The following is an 18,861-nucleotide window of genomic DNA, read 5'->3' as shown; positions in this document are numbered from 1 at the left end:
AACCTGCGTAGTTGTCCCTCCATTGTGACATTAGAAAGTGTCACATTTATCTTGCAAGTGTACTCTTCTTCAACATTTTGTTCACTTCCTGGATTTCTCCCACATGGAAATTCTGACCAATCAAGAGTAGCTTTCCGGCACAAGGCATTTTATCTGGTCTGCTTGTAAATGCTGCCGTGAGAACACGAACCAACTCAAGGCAATTATGCAACTTTGTAACAAAATTTGTCCCTGATTCAGACCAAAGCAAGACAACTCTAGGTCGGAAAGCACCCTTAGGTAGTTAAACTGATCGAGGCAGCAGTAGACCAGCAGCTCTCGTGTTCAGCGAGGTAAAATTACTGCTTTTGTCATTAGAGCCTGGCTTAAAAGAGAGCATAGATATAAGTTTCTCTTTTAGTTCAGCTCCCTGTTGGGAACAGCTGTTTATGGAGTCAGTTTCTGGATTCTTCGTTCACCATTTTCTTCACAAATTCAACATAACATGGGTTGGGTAACTGATGTAGAAACGGTCATTTGGGGGGTTATGTACATGCCAGTGGGACTCTCTTATGTGGCTTTAACACCTACAGACGTCTGCTGGTACGTCGTAAGGACAGGACTGCCTCTGACATCGCATGCAGGGAAACAAAGAGGGCCTGGACAAGAGACAACACCAGCTCCCTATGGACACCGGAACAAAGCAGGTCACAGCATAGACTGTTTAGAGGTCAAAGGTCATCAACTAGGAGTAGGGCTGGGTATTGGTACTCTTCCTCTTTAAGGTGTCAACTGAAAGAACCCAATACCAAGATGTACTGAAACTTCTCCAGTTGAAACATATCTGCATTAGATCCTTTTTGAACCCAAATATAGAAATAATAACTAAAGCAGAAGCTACAGTCTGTGGTGGTGTGGTGAAGTTGAGCACGGTGTACTTAAAAGAGCTCTTTGTAGAGGTAAATAAATATTTTAATAATTTCAACACCTTCAAAATGTGTTTGTGTAAAAAAAAAACATTTGGATGTGGGGAAGTGGTGGTGGCATTTTACATAACTTCCATTCACATGATGGGAGTACAAAAAAATGTGTCAAATGGAGTACTACTGATATCAGTATCACTTTAAGGGTACTGTTATTGGTACTGGTATTGAATTTTTTTAAACAATACCCAGCCCTAAACAGGAGTCAACAGACAACCAGAGAAAGATTGTCTACGTCTAATGCCAGAGACCATCTTTGAACATTTACAGGAGTTCTGATCTCCCCCCATATACGACCATTGGTTATGATGTGACACACGTTCCACACATGGCAACTGAGGATACACTGTCCTGATGAGGACCATGAGATTTACTGTAGAAGTTCAGGAAGAAAAAAGACAGAAAATGAACCTTGAGCTGGGCCCCTTTTTTCAGTCAAAATCCAGAGACTACTGAGGAGGTTACTCTGCTGTGTATCACAGCTTCCAGACAGATGCTGGGTCAAAGCAAAGCTGCATGTGTCAGGTGGTGTCAGAGTGTGTTTAAAAATTTTAACAAGCATTTTGTCTCAAAACAAAGCACAAGCTGGATAGTTGGGCAAGAAATTTCAGCATTTAGAAAAATAATTATTTGACCTTCAATACTGATCATCAATCAAAGCCTTTTAAATCCATTCAACCAGTAAAAAAACTGACTGCACTTATTTCACAAATGTGCAAATGTAGTGAAGTTAAAAGAGCAGCAGTTTTTGTTTTTCTCTCCCTCTGAAATGTAAATATACTGTCTACCATCCTGCTGAGGTTTGAAGCTGTTAACAATACTATCTAATCTTTCTGGCCAATCTTCTACGCTTACAATTAAGCTGTTAATTGTATATTTCTATATTTTATGAATGCTCTCTGTCAAATTATTTATTTAATTATGAAAAAAACTTTTCAACCAAAAAGCTTTAAAAAGAGAAAATCACATTGCAGCTCAAACACCAACAATCCACGTGACTGATGATTGCTCTTTGGCTTAGGTAGAAGTAAGATGATATTTTCAGTAATGTGCATTTATTGATTTTATTTTGTCTGCAAAATAAAGTCTGCAACTCTGTGTATACTTTGTGATGCATTCACTGACCTCACGGCAGCACAGCCAATCTATTTCCAGCTAACAGCTTGGAATCGAGCAGAATAAACAAGCAACATAATCACACAGGATTACATGCCTCTCTCCTCGAGAATTTGGTGTTATAAGAGTCTCCTTAACGAGGCTGCGCCGCTTTGATGATGTGTGAAAAATCAAATCCTGTGCTCCATTCACAGAGCAGCACAGAAAGGTGTCAGCGCTGTGAGAGCCGAGCCCGGAGGAATAAGAGGTTCTGCACGCAGCGCTCCTTTATTATTTATCAGCTGGGTGTCACACGGAGACATAATGTGACGCATGAAATAAGTTTCATATTCAGCAAAGAACAAAGCAGCCTACTGAAAGATATCGACCAATTTTTCTCTTTTAAATCAATTTTTACTGGTTCAGCCTGAAAAGCAGAAATGAGATTTGATGAAGATGTAGCTTCTGCAAGTGAATATTGATGTGTGAAGACAAAAGTGAGATGCCAATATTTAGCTCTTGTTAGGGTTGGACGTTCCACCCAATATCAGTATTTTACAGAAGTGTCAATATCAGTAAAATTTTGGCTCACAGGACATGAATTACATCTCTAACATGATGTTTATAATATGACACTGAGCTCACAAAAAACATGCCAAAGAATCTAATCTGGATAATGTCTTAACTTAACACATATCTTAACAAGTTAAAAGAATAAACACATTTTGTATTGCCAAATAGATTGTTTATTGGCAACTTAGACTCCAGATAATATGCATCAGACCTCAACAATCCCACATCTGTTAATCCCTTGGTCTCACAACACAGACAAATTGATTTCTTTCTCTACGTGGGATAAAATTTGTTGCTCTTTTCTGTGGGAAAGGCAGTTTAATTGCTCACCACTGATAACAAGTTGCAGTCCATTACCACAGCGGTGATTAATTACAGGCAGCAGCACCATGGAATTAATGAAATATTGGGTATGGGGAAGTTATCTGGTCTGAGCTCCGTGTTAATAATGTCTAAGTGAAGGTCTGATTGTCACATGTAATGAAGCTGAGATTACAAAGCCTGGTGCTCTATCAGTGTCATAAAGCTCTCCAGGTGTAGAGACTGAAATAATATGTTTATTTTTATCGTATTAATATTATAACAGTGATGTGTTTTCATCGGTTTGGCTCTGTGCTCCTGTAGTTTGGCTTAAAAGTCAAACAATCACTATGAGGTTAACGTTCTGACTGTCAGCTTTAAAGGCGTTAAAGAGTGTTTACATCCATATTTGGTAAACGGAAGTAATTGTACCCCTTTTAATACTAAGACCACAAAATTTAGGAGATAAATATACAGCCAGTCAGCCAAGGAGCTTTTAAAGGAACACTTCACTCACAAAATTACCATTTGTATATCAATTACTCACCCCAAGTTCTGCTGAATTCTTAAATAAAACTTTATTTTTCTCACATGCCTCAATGGTGAACGAATAATCCAAAAACTGAGAAAATTCTTGAAGAGTTGAAGTAAATGGGAGCCACGTTAACAGCAGCAAACAATATCAAATCATCCATTTACAAACTCACACAAGCCGTGCAGTATAATCCAAGTCTCAGTTATCCAGTCGTATGCTCAGTACTTCAAAAACACATGCATTTTCATTAAAACCTTAATATTTAAAAGACTTCTGCACAGCATGCATGGGCAAGCACGTGAATTTGAACTCTGCTCATTGAGTGCCCAGGTACGCTAATTGTCAGTGCATGAGACTGTTTATGGGGAAGAAGGCACGCAAAAAAAAACGCTAACATGACGTAAGTAACAAATGATCATTTTGAGAGTCAAGTATTCCTTTAAAGCCAAACAAAAAGACAGCTGATCGCTTTCCATCTTAACGTGTTTCACATTAAGTCCAGACTGAAGTCAAAAAGCTCATAAACAAGTCAGATATGAAAATGGCTGCAGTTTATGCCTGGTAAATCATCAACAGGGAAGATCTGCTGACGTCTCTGAGTCAAAAACTTCAGACAGCCATTAATTACAAAGGATTCACAACCAAATATTAATAATGATGACTTAACATTAAGTTTATTTTAACTTTATGTCCCCTGAAACTGAAAGACTGAGTAAAGGCAACAACCCTGCTTGTGGCTCTTTACCTGGGGACCAGACAAAAAGCTCATGTTTTCTTTGCTCTGGCAGATGAGTCTGGTGCCCCTCCCCAGCCAGCCTGGCTGTGGCCGGGCCAATTCCAACAGTTCTATCAAATATTAGACGTGTTTGAAATGATGGTTTACAACTTGTGGAAGCTTTGCACTTATGCAAACTACATGATAATGTCAGTTTTGACCCTGTACACCTGCACACAGCAAGAATAACCAAAGCTCAGTGAAGAGGAGCACTGTTGAGGCATTTTTGAAGACAGCCAAGATGGCTGCAGATGATGTGGTACTTTCTGTTGAAGTACTATTTTCATATTCTGGTGGCAAAAGTGTCAATACTTGTTCACCATCACAGTTCATCGCTGCACACTGTGGTCTGTTTACATTTGTCCGTTTCTCAGTGTTGCGTCACGTTTCTTTGCTCTGCATGGTTGCAGGTCTATCCAGTTGCTTTCAGGGGCTTATTAGTCTATGATCGCTGACAACGCCCCGTGGAAATCAAAAATTACTAAAATGTGTGCTCACAGTGGCACTTCATACGTCCTGATGTTTAACAGGTAAAATATTTATTTTTCATTACCACCCTCTTTGTTTGGCGTGTTAGCATGCTAACACAAAGTACAGTTGTGGTATTGGAAACATTAAAAGTTTGATGTCGGCTCCAGGTGAAAACTCAGGGGATTAGCAAGGTTATTCACTCTGATATGAATATCTGTCAATGGCAAAATTAGTTGTTGAGACATTTCACTCAAAAGCACAATTGTCAACCTCATGGTGGCGCCACAGGAAGTCAGGGAATCAGAAGTTTCATGGTCCCTAATGTTGCCAACAAGGACTATAAATGATACAAAGTTCATCTAAATGTGAATTTAAACAGTGAGAGTTAGCGCTTAATTCTTAGTCACTGTTTCATGTACAATCTAATGTGCTGTAAAGCAGCATTACTGCTCTACTTCCTTCTGTATGAGCAGCTCTACATGATCCTCTCATGTCTTTAATTTAAGAGTGGTGCCATAATCAGACTGAAGGCTTCATGTGCCGACTCTCACAGAGCTGCGCCTACAGTCTTGGTGGATGGTGAGGAGGATGTGGCCGAATGATGGACAAATTAACTTCCCTCCGGCTCTCAAGAATCACATTACCTGAGATGAGCTCAGAGGCTCTTTGAAATATAAAGGCCATAAAGGTAACGTGAGTCCCTCAAAATGCACTCTGCATCCTCTGAGAACGCACACAGAGCCAACATGCATACATGGATCATCTGCAGAGGAAATGGACCAAGAACATTATGACCGGGTCAATATGGATCCGCTCGCACTCCTTCTTATGACATACTTCCAGATTCACATCTACACTGCTGTTCTGTCGCAGAACTTCGCAAATCCTAATTGATTCATTTACAAATATTGAGTGGTGAGAGACGGCCGTGATGAACTGGCAGGCACAGCGCGGTCATCCTCAGATGGCAGCTATGACTCAGAGATGTCGGCTGTTCTGCAGTGACAGCCTGCAAATGCCACCTGGACGAGAGGCTAAAATAAACATTATCTGTATTGTGACTGGCGTGCAATAAGAACACTGCACTTCTGCAACACTGCGGGAGTCTCTGAATAGACCATTCAACTCCACAAACAGGCAAACAGAAATTAGAGCATCAGCCTCTCTTTTTCTGGACTAAATGTATTTTTCTTTTTTGACCAATGAAAGCTCCTGACCCTTCGCCTGACAACTCCAGCTATAGTGACACTCGATACTTGCTTCCGCGTTTACTTCATTAAGCACTCTGCTCCTTTTGTTGCAAAGCCATTAGGCTGAGCATACTTTCAAACGCTTACAAAAGGCTGATATTCCCTGTGGAAGAAATGAGAGCAAATTGATTTTAATTTACAGCACAAAAACATTTATTTCATTGATAAACCAAACAGAGGTGTATCTTGGTCATCTTAATAAAATGAGAAAATTAAATTTTTGGTGGGGCTTATGTGTGCTGAAATCATAAATAAATGTCAAAAAATTTAAGATGTGGCATGACGATCTTCATAAATGAGCAAGATGCATCTAGAAACATCGCAGTGGTTTTTCTCTCAACATTGTAGATAAAATTCTTAATGTTGTGATAAACAGATGCTTGGTTTATTTCTGCCTGTATTTGTATTTGGACGCTGCTCTGTGATTTAATATACAGCAGGGTTTACTGTACATGGACGTACACTGCTGCAGCCTTTCAAACACTCGTGTTTTGAGGACCTCTGAGTGCAAACCTTGAACAGGATGTGTGGGAACACTTCAGCTGCACTGTATTTTTGCCATGAAACAGCATTTTCTCTATTTTCAGCATTTTGGTACAATTTCATAACATATATTTAAGTGAGAACTGAAAACCTGCTGTTCACATGACTGAAGGCAACATTTAGTCGCCTGGAGAGAGCACAGACCTTGTAGTGCATCATAAGAAAAAAGGAAACATCTGCATGAAACTGACAGCTGTATAAATACATTTGTTATAGCTTCCAAGTATTAACAACTAGAGCTGCAATGATTAGTTGATTAATCTATTAGTCAGACAACAGAAACTGGCAACTACTTTGATAATCAATAATTGTTTTAGTAGGGATATGTAGTAGGATATTATAGTAGCCTTTTTTATACAGATATCGCGTTATAAGGCTGCTACAAAGTCCCACCTTTATGACTCGTTTGCATTTTCACAGAATGAAACAACAGTGGCAACATCCTGCTCCAGAGTGTGATTATAAACTGTATCCCAGCTTTGCGTAATCAAAAGAGGCATGACGGGTGTGACATGTTACAGAACAGCATTGGCCTCTAGTGTGACATATAACATCCACGTCAGCAGCAATGGCATTACCAAGTCAGTAACAATCATTTACTGTCCCTGTTATATGGCGGCTGATCTCGTCCACTGCGCAGAGGGAAAGGAGCTCCCGGGCCCCGTGGGTTTCCCCATTTTCCCAGACATTTACAGCTCCTGTTCTTCTTCTTTGAGTTAGCTGCTAACAGCTACTTTTTAAATCTCCCGTGGTGGGATGCACGCTTAACAAGTCATCAAAGCGTCACACTCGTGCTCCCCATGATCTAGTCCCTCTTCATACAGACACTGTTTCGACACTGTTTCAACCTGCCATGGCGGATTAAAGGCGAGACTACTCTGTCCCCCCATTCCGCGATTGTACCTTATATACAGCATGGTTAGGAGGCCTAAGGGCATGATATTCCCGCCTTAAAAAGGCAGCGTAACAATTGATATTGTGATATGAGACTAGATATCGTCTTAGATTTTGAATATTGTGATATCGTGTTGTCTTTTCCTGGTTTTGAAGTTGTCCTTAAAGTAAAGTGATGTAATCTTTTTTATTTACCAGACTGTTCTTGCTATTTGTCTTTACCCACTTAGTCACTGTATCCACATTATTCAAAAATCTCATTGTCTACATATTTGGTGAAAGCACCATTTGTCAACCCTATTGCACTGTAATATCTGTGTTGAGGCATTTGGTCAGAGATATTGGGATATTTGATTTCCCTCATATCACCCAGCTCTAAGTTTTAAGGCGTTTTTATATCAGGCAGGATTGATTGACTGCCTCCTCTCTCTGCTCCCCCACCACTCAGCTTTCACATTAGTAATGTTGTTACATACCCCAGTACACCAGCATCAGACTTAAAGTTTCTTTTTTTTTAGTCTTTTGTTATAAACCCATGTTGTCTTATGTGAGGCAGTTGATTTTTGTTTGTATGGATTCAAAATAAAAGAACATCATATGTGATAAAGTACGATATGGTTAAATCAAACCATTTCTTAATTGAATTTACAAAGCAATTACTGTAATGTGATATGTGCTGTTACTGTGATATAAACTGAAATATGTCATGATTGATGATGTTGGCCATGTCAGAAGAGACAGAAGAACAGCAGAAAAAATACATATTTTAAGGGAAACAAATGCTTGATTTTGCAGTTATTACTGCTCCACATACAGCAGTGGGCTCTGTGGGACCCCGACAAAGAGGAAGTAAAGCCAGCATTTACAACAAACCTGATCAATCCACCTCTGTGTGGTTGTTCAACATCTCATTACTACGCTGCTTCATCAGCCTCCACTATCCTGGGAAAGATTTCCACCAAATATTTGGCACCAGTCTGCAGGGATTTGCTCCTACTTAGCAACCAGAGCATTACTGAAGTCCACCACTGATGCTGAGTAGTGCGACCCGGCCCACAGTCAACGTGTCAGGTCAACCCAGAGGTGTTGGGTGGGGTTGAGGTCAGGCTCTGTGCAGGTCGGCCAAGTTCTCCCACACCGAACTAGGAAAACATTTTTATAGACCTGGCTTTGTGTCAAAGTAACCAAAAGTACACATTACCACATACTTTGTGCAACATGGTGCTCTCGTGTTTTAATCTTTTAGCACAATGAAAATAATAATGATGTTCTAGGTGAGAAACCACCTGTCAAAATGGAGGCACAGTTTCAGTTTCATCACTCTTCTCACATTGGTAATCAGCACATCAGTCATTTGTGTTTTTACTGGCTCTGTGTGACATTCACAAACAGGAAGCCACTGACTATCTGCATTTTAACCAGCTGTAAAAAATGTTTGTGTTTGGCGTGTGTATGATTTCCTTTGGTCTAAAAGGGGAGCAAGTCAAAGTGATATAGAGGATGTTCATTGTGTTTGTCTCTTTTAGGATGTGCAGATTCAGTCTCTGGTGGATGCGTGGGTGAGTCTACGTCTGTTCCTGGAAACAGTCAATGAAACAAATGTGGAGATATGAACTGCAGCCAGAAAGTCGTTCTAAAAAAAACACTCTTTCCATACAAAGAAAAATCAAGCCTCAACTCAACCTGCCAAGAACATCACAGACTTGTTTCAAAGTGCAGGAAATCCTGTGTGCACTTAAATTAAAAGCCACATTCACACAGATGCTGTTGCCATGATCAAAAACTGCAGTTATGAATAGGTTTTCTACACTCACCTGATCATGTTGAGTTATTAAGTTGGTAGATTTTACAAGGGTCAAACAGGAATAACATGTAACCAGCACACTTGACTGCTGCCATTAATATTTATGTTTTTAACTGAATATTTTGGAAACAACATACATTTCTTATCATCTGCTACGTTATGAACCATCCAGACCTCTCAGGCTGTCTGTTCCTAGAGTCAAAACTTGGGAGCAAATGTCACCAGTGGACTCTAGTGATGTCTGTGTGCTGTAGATATAAAGAGGCCATGGATACCTTCAGAGGCGATCTCCATTTATTCCTGACAACATCTGGCAAAACAAAATCCTCCAGTATACACACCCACACAAACTCCAGCCCCACTCCCACAGAGCATGACAACAAAAAAAAAGGGAGAGGCAAGGTGGGAGACACCCCTTTATAGGTGGTGTACACCCAAAGGTGAATGTAGGGGTACAGAAACTGGGTAACAAACGTTCCACATTCGGTTCATATGCACCATATTTATGAAAGAAACCCCCAGAAAACTGCAGGTCATCTACAACTCTCAGTGCATTTAAATCAAGACTGAAGACTTTACTGTTGGCCAAATTAAATATATCATCTCTTACGCTGCACTGTACCGTTTAGTCTTTATTTTTAGCTGTATTTAAATGTCTTTTATTCTGCTTTTCTTTTGCACTTTTTCTCAACATTTTGGATGTTTTGTGTAAAGTAGTGTTTTCAAAAATATTGATTTATCATGCATATTAATTCTGAATATTTGAATCTGTTTCATTACTCATTTTCACCAGTATCGATACAAAGGCACCAGCTGTGTTTTCTTGCTCTCTCTTATTGTTAATGTTTACTACAGTCATTCCTCTGTTCTCTGCTGCTAACCAAGAAATGCTGTCATTGCCATGTTTTAGCCTTGTTATAGTTATTTTTCGACTGAAAAATTTAGTTTGTGGCTTTGAAAATGGTAGCAGATACTAATGTTTTCAAAGTATTGCATTAAAGTTAGGAATTCTTGTATGATGGCAGCACTAATGTAGAGCACTTTGAACTGCCTTGCTGCTGAATGTGCTGTATAAACTCGCCTAATGTTTCCTGTGCTGATTGAAGGTACTCAGGAGGACTCAGTATTGATATTGAGTGAATGATCCTGAAGAATCAAGGCTATGTGAAAGTGAATAAAGCTGCTGATCATTCAGACTAGAGGTTACACTAACACACTTGGTGTAGACAGATCCTAATTTAGACAGTACATAATAAACACCTTGATGTGAGAAGTGTAAATACAAACACACTCCATGTTCCTGTTACTGCTGCAGCCTGATTGGCTGAACTTTGCAGGGACACCTGTTGATCATGACATGTGCGCATCCTAAAATGGAAAATAGCTCGCCGGTTTTATGGCCCCACACTGACAGGGGCCAATTAAAGCGCCCAGAAGAGAAAACACCTGGTGGACTCACCCTGGCTGCTCTGGATGAGTACGGGTCGTCAAACAAGGCCCAGACCTTCGGCTGCCAAACTTCGCAGCATCCTCTTGACCTGTCCGGACAGTCCTCGATGCCAAACCGTCTCGGCATGTCATCGTCTGTGTCCTCCGGGTCCGGTGGCTCAAACGTCTCCAGGGCCTCCTCCGCGTCCCGGTGCTGCCGGTAGGTCATCCAGCAGCACGGCTCCACGTCGGTCTCGTCAATCCCCCAAAACGCCAGCTCCTCCTCGAAGAGAGGCCCGCAGACATCCGCCGGGCAGTGCAGCTTGCCGGTCCGGTAGTAGTTGAGCACGTAGGCGAAGATGCCCGGGTGTCTGTCGAAGAAGAACTCGGTGCTCGGGGGCGCAGCGTCCGAGTCAGAGCTGACCTGCGAGTCCGGGTCTGCCAGCCATGCCAGGCGGGTCCCCGGCAGGGTCCTCAGGGTGCTCTTGTAGGTCTCATGTCGAGTGCCGCCCACGTTGATGATAATTTTGTCCGAGTCTTCCCCTCTGCACATCTCCTCCTTCAGACATGATTTAGACGGAGGTTTGTTGCCTGACTTGCGCCCCCGGTAAGACGAAACACACACCGAGCTGATCATTGAGAAGCAGGGACCTTCTCCGTTATAAACTGCTGTCCACTGTACAAAAATCAGAAAATGAACGCAAAGTGCGCCCTCATTTCAGACCCCAGTCATTATAGGAACCTGCGCGTCTCATCTATCCAAAAAAATAACAGCGTAATGGTCCAGACAGCGCCGGAGCGAGACGCTCAATAAAAACCACCTGTTACAAAACTCAGTCTGGGGTCGCAACAAAACGCAGATGCTCAGACTCACTGGATGTGTTCTTCCTAGAATAGATTACAAAATGTGACTTACATGAATTCTTCCAGATGTTGCACTTATCACTCATCAAGCCTGTTGCACCCCAAAAATGCCTGATTACGCACAGTAGGATGAACCACTAAGCCTGGAGTAACGTGTCACTCCTCGCCGCCTTTTCTGGCAAATCTCATCCAAATTCTGCAACGCCAAAATCCACAACTACCCCTGACAACTTTTCTCCTCTCCACATAAAACGAGGAAACCTGACAATGATCCGGTCACGCATTTAATCGCGCGCTGAGATATTCATCCAGGTCTTCCCGCTCAGATCGCGTGCCAGATGTGGGGTAGTTTTCCAGCTGGAGATCTGTTGCTGCTCCACAAGTAGCCTATCTTCCCTTAGCGACACAGCCCGGTTGGATGGTGCGCTCAACAACAGGCTCTCGACGGTTTAACTCTTTGGTTGCCGGCGGAGGCTGGTGCATTATTGAACCACTCCCTCTAATCAGACCCACAGGATGTGCTGATGAAGTGTGTGTGTGAGATATGATCAAACCTCGGTTTGCTTTTGGTATGCTATGATGTTTTACATATCCGGGTCTGACCGCACTGTAAAGAAACACCACTAAAAAAATTAAAAACACATAAAATAAAAAATATCAAAGCAAAATGTGAATTGTTCTGTTGCAGCATTGCATGGGCTGTTTGCGCATGTGTTTATATGTCCACATACTGTACTTGCACACACTGACTGAAGGACCAGTGCCACTAAATATAGAAGGAACAGCTACTTTACTGTCCTTAACATCTGCTGATGTTAACTTGACAGTCTAACCTCTTGAAATAAGCCATATTATCACTCTTTATATCAAGATTAATGTCAGTCTCGATTTTCAGCAGCAGCTCAGCTGAAAGCTCCAGCTGTGATTTACTGTCATTTCCTGGATTGTTATTGGTATTATCATTATTACCGAGCTACTACAAAGTGTGAGCCAACAGGTAGCTTCCAGGCCTCCAGTGCGTTTAGAGGAGTCATGATGTTGGTGCACAAACTAAGACCGCCACCTAGTGGATCTTTAAGTGAATTATGAGTGAGAACGAGCAGGGTATAAGTGACATCATGGGAGAAAATATATTAAATGAAAGCTGTTGATGAGCTCTTTCTACTGACAAAAGGGTACTTGTGAATTGTGAACCAATCCAGAGTTATTACTCCAAAATTAAAAGACTTGAACACTGAATACAATTAAATATTTGGGGCCAAAAAGGGTGGAGTTGAGTCGCATGACTTGGTCTGATGTCAGACTGAAGTCACAAATGTAATGACTGTAGACACTACTTGATGAAATCCAAAAAGACCTGCACCTCGACTTGGATTTTACACCAATTACTTGTAACTTCACTTAGACTCGAGCCTTCTTATGAAAGTTATACGCATTTTTTTCAAAATGAGATGAGAATAAGACAAGACAGGACAGAAACATACAAAATTAATTCTGCCGTGGTACTGGTTAATGAGGCTACATGAAAGTGCCATGAAATTTCAGCACTTTCTGACATTGCACATTGACATTTAAGTGCAAAGACTTGTGACTTACTTGTGAACAGCAAAACAATGACCTCTTCCCACCTTTGGCATATATACCGATCAGGCGAAGTGAATAATATTCATCATCTCATTACAGTGCAAATGCAAGGTGGATGCCCCCTGACACACTCCACAAACCCAAACACTATTGCAGATTGACTACCTCACCTAATGGCAACAACACTCCCTAATGGCAGTGGTCCCCCAGCAGGACAATGCACCATTTCACATCATAAGAACTGCTCAGGAACAGCTCAAGGACTGTGAGAGAGCTCAAGGCATCAACCTGTCCTACAACTTCCCCAGATCCCACTTTGCTCAAGCATCCATGCCAGTAGCCCACCTCACAGCCCACAGAGCTCAAAAGATCTGCCAAAAACACCAGGCGCCACATGCCAGACGCCACAGGACAGCCCCCAGAGGTCCTGTGTTCATGCCTTGACAGGTCAGAGCCCAGTCCGATTCAAGGAGACCTCACCATGGATCGAGGAGACCTCTGGGAATTCGGAAACCAGGTCGACACCTTGAGCTCTTTGTAACGTTCCTCGGGCCATTCCTTAGCAGTTGTTATGGTGCATGGTGTACTGTCCTACTGGTAGGACTACTGCCATCAGGTTGTTGTTGGAGTGTTGTGCCATGGGGTGGGGCTCTTGGTCTGCAACAGTGTCTGGGTAGTTGGAGTGAAGAAGCATCCACATGAATGCCAGGACCAAAGGTTTCCCAGCAGAATATTGCATTGTAACAAGATGATTAATGTTTTCACTTCATTTCAGGGGTTCAAATGTTTTGGCTGATCAGTGTATGTACGACTACATGTGTAAAAGTTTTATATTAAAGATTAACATCAATAAAGTCAGGACATAGAATTGTCTTTTTTTGGGGCTGTCCTGTAAAGTTGGTCATATGTCACCCCTCTGGATTCACCCCTCAGATTAATTACAAGTGGTGTTAAGTTGATTTACTATAGCCTAGTTTAAAAAAAATCTGTTACAACTGGATTTATTTTACACTTATCAAAGCCTGTTTACTGGAATAGGCTAACCTGACTAGCTCATTGCAAACCGGTATGCAAACAAAAAAAGTTGTATACAGCCTTTGTGGCTCCAGAAGCAGCTGTGGGAAGTCTGATAACTGGCTGGTCTGAAGACTGCAAGTTTGAAAAATGTGAGTAAAAAACAACAACTTAAAAATAAAAATAAAAATAAAAATGGGTGTGGAGTTTGAAGTGATCTTACCTGACCTCTGTAGTCCACTCCACATCTCTGCTTGATACTAACAGCTTGAGGCTACAAGCTCATTACACCTGAATCTACTGAATCACCTGAATCAGCTGTCGGCGCTGGAGTTGCATTGTGGATATTGCAGATGGTTTTGGAGGGACTGGAAGGCATGAAAATAAATATAATAAATATCTCTGGTATACTTTCTTGAGTTGTTATAGGAGCGCGGTGGAATACTTTATAAAAGAATGTAACCTTAGCCTATTATGAAAAAGTAAAAACTCATTAAGCAGAGTGGACTCTGTCAGTGTTTTCTTCTCTTTTTTTTTAATTATTGATTTTATCACTGCTAATTAAAAAACCTTAAGCTCCTACACAAACACAACAGCATTCATTCATATTGCCACATTAGACTTCTTCTCAGGTCTGTGTGGGTTACAAACTGTTCTTGATTGACACATCCCTCACCCTCCTCCATCATTAGTCTTATAGATCTTTGTGGCATCACATAATTAGCAGCACAGCTCCGACTAATTTAAACCCGACTAGAGGTCTCATCAGCCATATTACTGAAATCACCTGTGTTGGTGTACAGAGCCTTTAATCTGCAAAGCTGTAAGATACATGCAGTGAAGCAAACAGTTAATATTTCCCTCTGAAATGTGGGGGAGTAAATGTGCATACAAGGGAAATACTTGTATTGGCAGAAATGGTATATAACTGTAAGTATGTTTTTATTAGTTTATAATCACCTGAAAATAAAATAGGTTTTTGTTACCTTAGAATGAGCTGTTTATATCTACATAGGGAATGGATCTCCTCCAGTGCACTCCACCATGTTTTTCTAGCCCACAGTAGCCCAGACACTGTCTCTCAATAGGGCCATTTGTGTTCTGACGTCTGCCACTTTAGTTCACCTACATGCTCAGCATGTAGAAGAAGTTTCTGTTCTGCAACCTCAATGTTAGATTTCCCCAAAACCAATCAAGCATCTTTACCAAAAACACCCCCCTTTTAATACATTTTCTGCACAGATTCACAAGAGCATTAAGTATTAAACCCAATTTTAAATTCTTCCTGGAGGCTGGAGCAGCATATCTGAAAGCAAACTTTCCAAGCTCTGAATGTATAATTGGAACCAGCAGCCAAAACCAGTCTGCAGAGTGAGTTTGATGAGTACCAGCTGTCTTTGTGAGATGTTAAGATAAATAAAATGGTAGTCTTATCAGTAAAGCCTCAGAAATACTAGACAACAAACACTGATGCTCACTTTCTAAATAGAGAAAAGGCTGACTATATATGAAGTTTCAGACTGGAGTGAGCCTAACAGTCGGTCAAAACATGCAAAAATCATCTGTAAATTGAGTTGCAAGAGCATTCAAGAGCAATTTGAATTATTTTTATTATGACAAGTCAAGAAAATAAATGGTGACATACATTATTCTAAGTACCAAACAACAGTGTTGTGGCCAAAGTATTTCTGTAAATGTCCACAGTTTTAATCGACCTCCTCAATAGTGGGGCCCTTGGAGTTGCCCCCTGCCTGGCTGCCGCAGCTTCCCGATGGTGCTGCTCCCTGGTACAACTTGGTCACAACTGGCTTGCACACTTTCTCTAGTTCACTCTGCTGATGCTCATACTCGTCTTTCTCCGCCAGCTGGTTGTTCTCCAGCCAGGAGATCGTCTGGTTGCACTTGTCGATGACCATCTTCTTATCCTCCTCGCTGATCTTCCCCTTCATGTTCTCGTCCTCAACGCTGCTCTTCATGTGGTAGGCGTATGACTCCAGTGAGTTCTTTGCTGCGATCTTCTCCCTCTGCAGGTCGTCCTCAGCCTTGTACTTTTCCGACTCCTGTACCATCCGCTCGATCTCCTCTTTGCTGAGGCGGCCCTTGTCGTTGGTGATGGTGATTTTGTTTTCTTTGCCAGTGCTTTTGTCAACGGCGGACACGTTCAGAATGCCGTTGGCATCGATGTCGAAGGTGACCTCCACCTGGGGTACACCTCGGGGTGCAGGAGGGATACCTGTGAGCTCAAACTTGCCCAGAAGGTTGTTGTCCTTGGTCATGGCTCTCTCGCCCTCATACACCTGAATCAGTACACCTGGCTGATTGTCTGAATATGTGGAGAAGATCTGGGTCTGCTTGGAGGGGATGGTGGTGTTTCGTTTGATCAGAGGCGTCATAACTCCACCTGCAGTCTCAATGCCCAGAGACAGGGGAGCCACGTCCAGCAGCAGCAGATCTTGGACGTTCTCTGAAGTGTCACCCATGAGGATGGCAGCCTGGACTGCTGCACCATATGCCACAGCTTCATCTGGGTTGATGCTCTTGTTCAATTCTCTGCCATTGAAAAAGTCCTGCAAGAGCTTCTGGATTTTGGGAATTCTTGTGGAGCCACCGACCAGAACGATTTCATGGACCTTGGACTTATCCAGCTTGGCATCTTGCAGGGCCTTCTCAACTGGCTCCAGTGTTCCCCTGAAGAGCTCAGAGTTGAGCTCCTCAAAGCGTGCCCTTGTGATGGAAGTGTAGAAGTCAATGCCCTCATACAGAGAGTCGATTTCAATGCTGGCCTGGGTGCTGGAGGACAGGGTCCTCTTCGCTCTCTCACAAGCTGTACGCAGTCTCCTCACTGCTCTCTTATTCTGGCTGATGTCCTTCTTGTGTTTTCTCTTAAATTCCTCTACAAAGTGGTTCACCATCCGGTTGTCAAAGTCCTCCCCACCAAGGTGTGTGTCTCCTGCAGTGGATTTCACCTCAAAGATGCCATCCTCAATGGTCAGGATGGACACGTCAAAGGTGCCTCCACCGAGATCGAAGATGAGTACATTGCGCTCCCCTTTTTTACCTTTATCCAGGCCATAGGCGATGGCTGCTGCTGTGGGCTCATTGATGATCCTCAGAACATTCAGTCCAGAGATCACCCCGGCGTCCTTGGTGGCTTGCCTCTGAGAATCATTGAAATAAGCTGGAACTGTGATGACTGCATTTGACACTCTCTGCCCCAGGTAGGCCTCAGCAATCTCCTTCATTTTGACCAGGACCATAGAGGAGATTTCTTCTGGGTAGAAAGCCTTCATCTCCCCTTTATACTCCACCTGGACTTTGGGCTTTCCATTATCATTGATCACCTTGAAAGGCCAGAGCTTCATGTCGGACTGGACAACAGCATCGGTAAACTTTCTCCCAATGAGCCGTTTGGCATCAAAAATTGTGTTGGTGGGGTTCATGGCAACCTGGTTCTTGGCAGCATCTCCTATGAGCCTCTCTGTGTCGGTAAAGGCCACATAGCTGGGGGTGGTCCTGTTGCCCTGGTCGTTGGCAATGATCTCTACTTTTCCATGCTGGAAAACCCCGACACAAGAATAGGTGGTGCCCAGATCAATGCCAATAGAAATTCCCTTAGCTGAGGACATCTTGCTCGTTGCTTTAGAGTTCCTGGAAAATGGGGGGAAATCACGTTTTAATTTAATTTAATTTAATTTAATTTTCTTATGCTAGACATGAAAGCACAATGCAGCTCAATATCAAATACAGCTAATTACTAAATTATTAATGTCAGTAATGTTGATAACATGTTTGAAGTGCGATAATTTTTGTCCACATAAATATCACAGAGAAATGTGCAGTTATACTTCAGGAAACACTGACTGAAAAACCTTTTTATTATTAGTCATACACAGCCAAGGGCACCGTCTATTACACAAATTTAATCTCATGGAATTGCTCTATTGTTGAAAAAAAAAGATAAATAAATAATAATAATAACTCTTATACATGTCAAAATCATAAAATATAATAATTTTTGTACGTTTTTCTATATTAAAAATAGCTCAAACTACATGCTTTAAGTAATTTTAACACCTTTTTATAATTTAATTTAATTATACTTAAATTCAACTGTTTCTCTAATGTACTGTGAAATTAACTTCATACCACCATTAATAAAGACATGATATAAAGTAGAATTGATGCGTTAGTGCTGGTAAGTTTAAAATATCTTTTAGTGAACAAGTAGATTCAATTAATGCCTGAGGATGAACACGTCACCATCACAGATGTGTCTTAACATTAAGAATTCTGCTTCGATATTTCCATTTAAATTAATTAATTTACTATTTAATGGTATAATAGTTGCTACTTACTTTCAGGGATGAGCTCTCTGTTGCTTGAGGATGTTGAAGGATCTCAGCAGAGTCTCCTTTAGTAGTTTCCTTTGCAGCAGCTTTTGCCTCTGTGTGGTTCTTTCTTAAACTAATGCCTGCTCTGACTCAGGCCCTTTGCTTATATAGTTGTAACTAGGTTTCCAGAAGCTCCCAGCTCCCTCCCTGTCCCCCTCCTCCTCCTTGCTCAGTGACTCATGGTTAATATTAGCAGCCACTGCAGCTGGCCGGGTGCGAGAGAGCCGGTGAATATTCCAGAGTGGGACAGCAGTTTGAGGCTTGGCCAGCAGGGCTGACGGCGAGGGAACACAATGTAGGGAATGTCGGAGTAAGGAACGCTGAGGGGGAGTGTGGAAGTGTTACCGGTCATGAATATCAGCTTTGTCCCCAAAAATA

At 41.9% G+C, this 18,861-nt stretch overlaps 2 protein-coding genes across 3 annotated transcripts in view; both read right to left on the bottom strand.

The window, feature by feature from the left end:
• kcnc4 (potassium voltage-gated channel, Shaw-related subfamily, member 4) overlaps positions 1-11,927 on the bottom strand; it is a 30,596-nt gene extending 18,669 nt beyond the window's left edge. For both annotated transcript variants that reach the window (XM_049580473.1, XM_049580474.1), the window contains exon 1: positions 10,662-11,927. In XM_049580473.1, coding sequence (XP_049436430.1) covers positions 10,662-11,267 — 606 coding nt within the window. In that variant the 5' untranslated portion in view covers positions 11,268-11,927. The remainder of the gene's footprint in view (positions 1-10,661) is intronic.
• Positions 11,928-15,684: 3,757 nt separating this feature from the next.
• On the bottom strand, positions 15,685-18,604 carry hspa1b (heat shock protein family A (Hsp70) member 1B). The gene is made up of 2 exons (XM_049580472.1): positions 18,448-18,604; positions 15,685-17,740 (listed from the first exon to the last, which is right to left on the bottom strand). Exon 2 carries the CDS (start codon positions 17,716-17,718, stop codon positions 15,799-15,801), a length of 1,920 nt encoding a protein of 639 aa, XP_049436429.1. The 5' UTR covers positions 17,719-17,740; positions 18,448-18,604; the 3' UTR covers positions 15,685-15,798.
• Positions 18,605-18,861: the final 257 nt, after the last annotated feature.

Source organism: Epinephelus fuscoguttatus, linkage group LG7 (genome assembly GCF_011397635.1).
Source record: "Epinephelus fuscoguttatus linkage group LG7, E.fuscoguttatus.final_Chr_v1".
NCBI classification, from domain to species: Eukaryota; Metazoa; Chordata; class Actinopteri; order Perciformes; family Serranidae; genus Epinephelus; species Epinephelus fuscoguttatus.
Note: the sequence above shows the minus strand (reverse complement) of the source record. Positions and strands in the feature narration are given on the sequence as shown.